Source organism: Argentina silus (genome assembly GCF_951799395.1).
Source record: "Argentina silus genome assembly, chromosome: 6".
In the NCBI taxonomy this organism is placed as follows: Eukaryota; Metazoa; Chordata; class Actinopteri; order Argentiniformes; family Argentinidae; genus Argentina; species Argentina silus.
The window spans coordinates 1,940,736-1,950,299 of NC_139660.1; the positions used below are offsets into that span (position 1 = coordinate 1,940,736).

The following is a 9,564-nucleotide window of genomic DNA, read 5'->3' on the forward strand; positions in this document are numbered from 1 at the left end:
AACCTATTAATGAATTGTTTGCTTAAGGTGCAGTGTGACCTAACAATGCTCACAGGCAGGAATAACTGACTGGGTTGTCTGTGATTGGATGTGTCTGTGGTTGTCTGTGTGATTGGATGTGTCTGTGGTTGTCTGTGTGATTGGATGTGTCTGTGATTGGATGTGTCTGTGGTTGTCTGTGTGATTGGATGTGTCTGTGGTTGTCTGTGTGATTGGATGTGTCCGGGGTTGTCCTGTCAATACACAGTGGTCTTTTCATACAGAACATGTTGTTTCTTTGCAAATATTAATTGGTAAAGGAAAGCAAAGGGATATCATTCTGACGTGATGTGCTTATTCTTGAAAGTCTACATTGTGCTGTGTGTTGTATGTTTTAATACAGATCCACTGATTTGTGTAGTATGTGGATGAGCAAAGCCCTCTGGGTGAATTCATTAAGAGACCCAGTTGACGTAGAGATCTGTATTTCACAAATGGAATGTGTGACAGTGACCCTGTCACCAGCTTTGACCTTTTGACCCTGGTCAGGTGACAGTTCTCCAGGAGGAGCGGAACAGCCTATTGGCTGAGAACGATGTGCTAACGGACAGAGCCAATCAGCTGGACACGTTTGACGACCCTAACACGCCCTCTGGAAGGAAACATAGCCAGCTGCAGATCCAGCTGGAGGCTCTGCAGGAGGACAACTTCAGGTATGGGTGGGCCTGGGCACGGGCACGGGCACCGGAGTGTGCGTGTGTTTGTGTGTGTGTGTGCGTGCGTGCATGCGTGCGGTGTGTGTGTGTGTGCATGTATGTGTGTGTCCATGTTTCAGACCTGAGCTACAGCTGAGCGTGTGTGTGTGTGTGTGTGTGTGTGTGTGTGTGTGTGTGTGTGTGTGTGTGTGTGTGTGTGTGTGTGTGTGTGTGTGTGTGTGTGTGTGTGTGTGTGTGTGTGTGTGTGTGCGCGTGTGCGTGTGTGTTCGTGTTCCAGGCTGGAGGCTGCTAAGGATGACTACCGTATCCACTGTGAGGAGTTGGAGAACCAGCTGATCGAGGTTCAGCATCGTAACGACGACCTCACCAGCCTGGCAGAGGAGTCACGTGCTCTCAAAGACGAACTAGACATCCTCAGGTGTGTGTGTGTGTGTTTGTTTATCTTTCCTCAAGGTGCTTTCCTTTGGATTGCGCAGTGAAGCTATAGGTTGTGTGTGTGTGTGTTTTGTGTCTCACCTAACCCTGTGTGTGTATGTGTGTGTGTGTGTGTGTGTAGGAGCTGCTCGGACCGGGCGGTGAAGCTGGAGGCCTCAGTGGAGACATACAGGCGTAAGCTGGAGGACCTGGCTGACCTGAGGAGGCAGGTGAAGCTCCTGGAGGAGAAGAACATGACCTACATGCACAACACCGTCAGTCTGGAGGAGGAGCTACGCAAGGCCAACGCTGCCCGCGCCCAGCTGGAGACATACAAGAGACAGGTGGGGCTAGCACACACACACACACACACACACACACACACACACACACCACACACACACAGAGAGACACACACACACACACACACACACACACACAGAGACAGATACACACACACACACAGAGACAGATACACACACACACACACACACACACACAGAGACACACAGACACACACACACACACACACAGAGACAGATACACACACACACACACTTCATCACTTAATGTAGAAAAACAAAGCATCCCTCCTCGAGATGTCAATGTCCTGCTTCCTGTGTGCCGTCAGGTCCAGGAGCTGCACAGGAAGCTGTCAGAGGAGTCTCGGCGGGCGGATAACCTGGCCTTCGACATGAAGAAGTCTGAGGAGAAACACGAGACGGTGATGAAGGAGAAAGAGGTAGGAGGCTGGATTATCATCTGGATTACTATCTCTCTCTCTCTCTCTCTCTCCTTCTCTCTCTCTCTCTCTCTCTCTCTCTCTCTCTGTCTGTCTCTCTGTCTCTCTCACTCTCTTTCTCTCTCTCTCTCTCTCTCTCTCTCTCTCTCTCTCTCTCTATCTCTATCTCTCTCCATCTTTGATTGATGGAAGAAAAAAGTGGATCGGTTGTAAACTATTGAGATCCAATAGAAGTGCTCAGGGGAAGCTGTCTCTGATGCTATTGGCTGATCATCCTCTCCTTCCCGTCTCCTGATGATGTCACCGCCAGAGGATCATCATCGAGAGGGACTCTCTGAAGGAGACCAATGAGGAGCTACGATGCAACCAGGCGCAGCAGGACCAGCTCTTACAAGCAGGTATCTCATTGGACATTCAGGTCTTCGATTCTTGTGTCCATAATACTGTTCCTTTTGACATAAGTTCAAAGCTAGACTATTCAGTATTAAACGTTGAAGAGTAAATGTTCTGTGGTAAGCTGATTACCTTGAATAAATGGGTATCTGTACATGGGAAATGATGTCTGGCTGGCCTGGTCTGTGTGTGTCCTCTCTCCTCAGGGATGTTTCCTGCTGGCAGTCCCAGCCATGACAACCTGGCTGCTGAGATCTTACCCATAGAGTACAGGTAATGGCTGCATTCTACCACAGTATTAGTGTGTATGCGTGTGTATACATGCATGTGCATGCATGTGATTTACAATTACTGAGTGTGTCCTGTTTGTGTGTGGTGTGTCCTGTGTGTGTCCTGTGTGTGTCCTGTGTGTGTCCTGTGTGTGTCGTGTGTGTCGTGTGTGTCGTGTGTGTGTGTGTGTGTCATGTGTCGTGTGTGTGTGTGTCCTGTGTGTGTGTATCGTGTGCGTGTGTTGTGTGTGTGTGTGTGTGTCTCCACAGAGAAAAGTTTATCCGTTTGCAGCATGAGAATAAGATGCTGCGCGTGCAGCAGGAGAACTCAGAGAGAGACAAGATCGCTGACCTGCAGACGCAGCTGGAGGACGCACACAGGACGCGCAGCGAACTGGACACCGAAAACAGGTGTGTGTGTGTGTGTGTCTCGTTGTGTCTGTGTCTCTGTGTGTGTGTGTGTGTGTGTGTGTGTCTGCTGTCATTCACTGAGTGCTTAACTGGGTCAAACGTGGTTTGTGACAACAGGACACACACCCTGTGTGTGCTGATGTACTTCCTGTGTGTGCTGATGTACTTCCAGGTTGAGTGGTGAGCGTGTCAGTGAGCTGCAGCAGCAGGTGGAGGACCTCCAGAAAGCTCTGCAGGGCCAGGGGGCCAAGACTGAGGACGTGAGTACACAGACACACGAGGAACAATTCTGGGAAATGTAGTTCTCTTCTTCTCTGGACCTGTGCTTATTGGGCTGGCCCTCACGCCACTACTGCATATACTACACATTTACACTACAAACACACGTACATTAATACTACTAATATTTCACGTGTCTAAATGATACCTTTTAGCTGTCTGTGTATCATGTCTCTCTCTCTCTCTCTCTCTCTCTCTCTCTCTCACACACACTCTTTCTCTCTCTCTCTCTCTCTCTCTCTCTCTCTCTCTCTCTCACACACACTCTTTCTCTCTCTCTTTCTCTATCTGTCTCTCTCTTTCTCTCTGGACTAAATTGTCTTTGCAGTCTCACCTGAAGAGGAAACTGGATGCTCACATGTAAGTACTGGTGCCCCTGAGACATGACATGTGAAAGATGTTTGGGGTTGTCAGGGAGATAAAGATGTTTGGGGTTGTCAGGGAGATAAGGATGTTTGGGGTTGTCAGGGAGATAAAGATGTTTGGGGTTGTCAGGGAGATAAAGATGTTTGGGGTTGTCAGGGAGCTAAAGCGGCTGTGTTATTTCCCAGGGAGCAACTGAACGAGGCCCAGGATGAGATCATGAAGAAGAAAGAGCTGCTGGAGGACCTGCAGCCAGACAACACCCAGACCTGTGAGTAACCCTAACCCTAACCATAACACAACCCTAACCCTAGCCATGACCCTAACCATGAACCTAACCCTAACCATGACCATAACACAACCCTAACCCTAACCCTAACACCCAGACCTGTGAGTAACACTAACCCTAACCCTAACCATAACACAACCCGAACCCTAACCCTAACCATGACCATAACACAACCATAACCGCCATACACCAACAGTACTTGACCACACCAAGAACCCTTACAGTATCAAGAGCATCAACTGAAAGTTGTTGTTGTTGTTGTTTGTTTTTTTTACAGTAAATGTACTGTGATTAATAACCTGTGTGTGTGTGTGTGTGTGTGTGTGTGTGCGTGTGTGTGCGTGTGTGTGTGTGTGTGTCCATCCCTCCCTCAGCGCTGCGACTGGATGAGTTGATGGCAGCTCTGAAGAAGAAGGATGATGATATGAGAGCCATGGAGGAGAGGTACAAGATGTACCTGGAGAAAGCTCGCAACGTGAGTCACACACCTCATCTCTGAAACACACCTCTGAAACACACCTCGGCTCTGAAACACACCTCAGCTCTGAAACACACCTCTGAAACACACCTCAGCTCTGAAACACACCTCTGAAACACACCTCACTCTGAAACACACCTCACTCTGAAACACACCTCAGCTCTGAAACACACCTCAGCTCTGAAACACACCTCGGCTCTGAAACACACCTCAGCTCTGAAACACACCTCTGAAACACACCTCAGCTCTGAAACACACCTCACTCTGAAACACACCTTGGCTCTGAAACACACCTCAGCTCTGAAACACACCTTGGCTCTGAAACACACCTCGGCTCTGAAACACACCTCAGCTCTGAAACACAAGTGGCCAGCAGATGGCACTGTTCCTACCGATAGAAAATCAAATACCTTTTTTTTTTTTTCTTTTTTTTTTTTATATTTGGTTTATGAAACATTCGCGGCTGTGGTTTAGTTTTTTTTCCTTGACTATGGAAATGTGAAATTTGCTGTTTTTCGCGGCTGGCTTGCTGTTGTTAAAAACGCCACTGTGAAACACACTTGGGGATGATGTTGAACTCAACCACTCTCTCTCTCTCTCTCTCTCTCTCTCTTTCTCTCTCTCTCTCTCCCCTGTTGTACTGTAGGTGATCCGGGCTTTGGACCCCAAGCTGAACCCAGCCACAGCTGAGATCCAGGTCCTGAAGAACCAGCTGTCAGACCGGGACAAGAGGATCATCAGTCTGGAGGTAACCTCTAACCCCTGAACCGTCACCCCTAACCTCTAACCCCTGAACCCTAACTCATAACCTCTAACTCCTGAACCCTAACCCCTGAGCCATGAATCCTAACCCCTAACCTCTAAGCCCTGAACCCTAACTGAACACATAGAATTGACTTTTGTGAAACGTGCTTGATACAGGTGTGGTAAGTCGCAGCAGGGCCACGTTCAGTTTGGAGTCTCTTTTTCTGGGATCCACCTTCATAAACACCACACCGGTGCCTGAAATGTTAGGTATCAATGCTTTTTGGACCCTTAAAAACGTACTCACTCAGCTTCATAGTTACTCCAGGGTTCTAGATGAGTCTTGATGGTCGTGATGATACAGAGAACAAACAACAAACACTTGAATCCAACTCAAGATGTTTCAACCACCGACAGGGGAAGAGTAGAACCATACGACTTCAACAGCTGTTCCATGAGTTTCAAACACAGTTTATGTTCCTTTAGGGAAGAGGACTCTCCTCTACATGAATCTATCAAAAAACCCCACGCTTAAGGATGACCTCATAATGCAGCATAATACAGGTCTTAGGGGAGGCCCCTGTACTGGACATCATGTTCTGAAGGGGGGGGGGGGGCAGGGGCAGGGGCTACAGCACATACTGACCCAAACAGAAGGATACAGAGGCTGAGATGGTGAAACATGTTACACCGGGCTATACTAGAATTTCCATCAATTCAGTATGGTATCGTAACAGAAACATACATAGTTATACCTGTATAGTAATACCTATATAACATTCCCTACAGAGGTGTATTCAGATTTGACAGGACACTTGACATTCAACACCAGGAATCGGTACATGCTCAGAGCTATTTACTCTGGGTTCACACGCACAACTGTTCTTGGTCCTGGTTTTAGAAGGTGAAATGACTGCACTGGTTGGGGGCGTTAGCCTTGTGCATGCTAGCTCCCAGAATGTTAGCTCTGTTACTCCTGGGAGTATCATAATAACACCTGACCTCTTTATTTGACCCACCGCCCCTCATTGGAGGACATGTGGAACTCATTCTCTCTCTCCTCCTCTGCCTCTCCTCCTCTGTCTCTTCTCCTGCCTCCTCCTCTGTCTCTTATTCTGTCTCCTCCTCTGTCTCTTCTCCTTCCTCTCCTCCTCTCTCTCCTCCTCTCTCTCTGCAGAGGGAGTGTGAGCAGGCCAAGCTCAGAGAGTACGAGGAGAAGCTGATTGTGACGGCATGGTACAACAAGGTAAGATATATATGCAGCCAAAATATATACTTTATTAATAGATTATTATTAGATTGTATCTAATCAGACTCAAAGCAGAGAGTGAACAAACATGTGTAACAGGAGAGGGACAAACTGCGGAGTTAACATGTACTGTGTGTGTGTGTGTGTGTGTGTGTGTGTGTGTGTGGTGTGTGTGCTCCCTCTCTCCCTCCCTCCCTCCCCCCAGAGTCTGAGCTTCCAGAAGGTGGCCATCGAGGCTCGTCTGGGGAGCCGCTCCACCTCCATGGTGGCTCCCGGCCAGTCCTTCCTGTCCCAGCAGCGTCAGGTGACCAATGCCCAGCGCCGAACACTGTCGGTCAGCGTGCCCGCCCCCGCCCCCTCCCCCGCCCCCACCGCCACCGCCACCAAGTAGATGTGACCTGCTTTCACAGATCCAAGATCAGAACATCTGTACCTCAACTATCAGGGCGGGAAACGGGGGGGGGGGGGAAAAAACCCTGATCTTAGAACAGTGTCAACAAACAAGCGCCCTCATTCTACTTACTCCCTTCCACAAGTGCGCACTCAAGTGACCTTAAGCACACTAGCTCTCGGCTCCAGGGGAGGGGACAGGCATGCGCTGACCTGACCCGAACACGAGCACTTACTTTAGCCAGGTCCCTTCCTCATAGATGTACAGTCACAGACAGCTAGCCTAGCCTAGCCTAGCCTAGCCTAGCCTAGCCTAGCCTAGTACTCAACCCACAATCCTACAATGCACCTGTGCTAGCATTCGCTAATCTATCTTAATGTACATATCCATATGACACGCTAGCCTATCGTTTAGCTAGCAGCAGACTCAAGAGTGGAATACCCTTTTGGATTTTATTAGCCTTGATTCTTAATCTCACCATAACCTGTCATGCTGTATAGTCAGGGATATATGAATTGTATTATGGATGAACCTTATTGTTATATATTCAAAATGTGGCGCTTAAAAGACAACAATTGATCTTTTCTTGAATGATAATGCCGGCTAGACATGAAATAGATAGATATGCCAGCTAGACATGATTGATATGAAATCAGTGAGTCGTGTTGTAGGATGAAACAATGACACTATGCAGCTAAGGGGGAGGGGAGTGTGCGTGGGGGGGGAGGGGGGGGTGTGTGGGGGGACGGGGGATGTTACAACACATTGTCATGCAGAGGACAGAGGGAGATAGTAGATCACCTCCGGGATGAAGCCTCTGCTAGTTCTCAGAAAACACCCCGTAGGAAAATGTAACGTAAAAGAAAGAAGAAAAAAAAAAAGAAGTGTATTTGGTGCTGGCCACCAACGGCTATCAGCGCACGACTTATTTTCTTACACAAAAAAAGAGACGGTACGTATTTCTACATGCGGTACTGAAGACATCTGTGAACATCTGGTGCTGTCTAACAGGTCGACAGGTTTTCTGAGGTGCTGCAACAACAACATCTTTAGTGAATCCAATCAGAAATCCAGCATTTATTTATGGTATTTATTTTGTATGCGCTAAAACTGTGATCTGACTTGACTACTACTTACTGCATGCTCTAACAGGACACGGTTAGGCCTTGTTCTACACTATACTCTGAATGTCCGTCTAGTTTAGGTACCGCTGGGTCGTCAGGAGTCGACAGGATGGGTTATGAGGTGACACTTGCGTACAGTGCTATGGTAATCAGGATTTCAACACCAGCTTGTCATTTTTGGGCCGGTTTCACAGAGCCAGATTAAGCCTACGGTCTACACCAGGACTGAATTGCAGTTTAACCAGGAATGATCATTTGGTTTCATGGACATCTTGAAATAGTTCAAAGGCTAATGGGTTAATATTTCAGTCAAATACGCTGCAGTCATGAAGGAGGTTGAATTGATTTTCATTCAGTCCCAGTTTTGGTCTGATGACGGACTAAACCAGAATGATGGTCTATCTCTATGATCTGGGTCAGTGAAACCTTTCTATAGGGTATAATCTACTTCCTCTATGACGGGGTGAAAATGCTGTGACAACTTTTGAATGTCTTCAGATTCTGTTTGGATGATAGTGGCCCCTCTACCTTATGTACCCACAATGCTTAGAGGGCTGAACGACATGCTCCCAGTCGTGAGGTTCACTGACTCCAGTAGAAAAGCCTGTCTATTGTTCTCACTGATGTTATTACTGGGGGGTTGAATGCCACACCTTAGGGTAAGGACTACTGTAGCCCAAGGCAAGCTGTTTAGGGGTTAGATTTACTCTTTTTGGTAAATGTGAAATGGCTGTCTGTGTTTTGCTGCCTCATTCTGTATGTTCACACACACACTTCTGTTAAAATGGTGTGTTTACCTAGCAGTCTACAATGGGATTTCATAGTTCTTTAATTGTATTGTTTTGCAGTGGGTGACACTCGTGCACTTAATTATTCACAAACAATGCCATTTATACAGAAAACAGTACTAGAAAAGAGGGTTTGATCAAAAATAGCACTGTTCAAAATATTACATGTTGATTGTGAGGATGGAAGCATAAGGAAGTGTGAATTGTTAAGAAATTATATGGATCTACTGTAATGAGTTGAATCAGTTGTAAAACATTTGGTTTTCATATGAAAAATAAACTCATAAATTTATTTTTCAAGGTGTTGTGTTTCTGTGATTCAAGCTTGTCACTCCCTTATGTACCACAAGGAGGGGCTATTGTCTACATTCAGTATGCTTTCCACAAATACAAATGTACTGTATTTCCATATGTTTTTCAGTATTCAAATAACTATTACAGTGAATAATTAGCATGCCTTAGGTTGCACACACACACACACACACAAACACACACCTTTACCTTTGATAATGAAATTATCATAATTCATATTCAAACTGTGTATCGGAATATTAATGCAGGAATTGTTTACATGGCAGATTATATACAGTGCCCTGCTTAATTAATGGGACAGTGAAACATTCTTTCTTCTTTTAGCTCTACACTCCAAAAGTTTGGATTTGAAATCAAACAATTACTGTTAAAAAAATAAAATAATGCTTCACTGTCCCATTACTTATGCAGAGCACTGTGTGTACTGTATCATAGATGCTTCGATGCAGCATGGCCTTGTTGATCTGCCGTGGCTCCGCAATCAGCTCTGGGCAATGTGGGAAAGTTTAATCGATATTTTCTAAACCTTTGGTCCTGAAATTAAACACTGCACAGACTGTCATGGTGACTCGGCACAATTCACCACCTGTGAGATCCACCGGTCTCACATAACTGGACTGGCA

General features: G+C 46.6%; 1 protein-coding gene across 1 annotated transcript in view; it reads left to right on the plus strand.

Moving 5' to 3' along the window:
- hook1 (hook microtubule-tethering protein 1) overlaps positions 1-8,915 on the plus strand; it is a 14,540-nt gene extending 5,625 nt beyond the window's left edge. Inside the window, exons 9-22 of the mRNA XM_083671866.1 lie at positions 529-692; positions 973-1,113; positions 1,252-1,453; positions 1,741-1,851; positions 2,162-2,249; positions 2,451-2,517; positions 2,784-2,924; positions 3,097-3,184; positions 3,532-3,563; positions 3,755-3,837; positions 4,230-4,330; positions 4,980-5,081; positions 6,255-6,323; positions 6,532-8,915. Of these exons, the coding sequence (XP_083527992.1) occupies positions 529-692; positions 973-1,113; positions 1,252-1,453; positions 1,741-1,851; positions 2,162-2,249; positions 2,451-2,517; positions 2,784-2,924; positions 3,097-3,184; positions 3,532-3,563; positions 3,755-3,837; positions 4,230-4,330; positions 4,980-5,081; positions 6,255-6,323; positions 6,532-6,717 (1,575 nt within the window). The 3' untranslated portion in view covers positions 6,718-8,915. The remainder of the gene's footprint in view (positions 1-528; positions 693-972; positions 1,114-1,251; positions 1,454-1,740; positions 1,852-2,161; positions 2,250-2,450; positions 2,518-2,783; positions 2,925-3,096; positions 3,185-3,531; positions 3,564-3,754; positions 3,838-4,229; positions 4,331-4,979; positions 5,082-6,254; positions 6,324-6,531) is intronic.
- Positions 8,916-9,564: the final 649 nt, after the last annotated feature.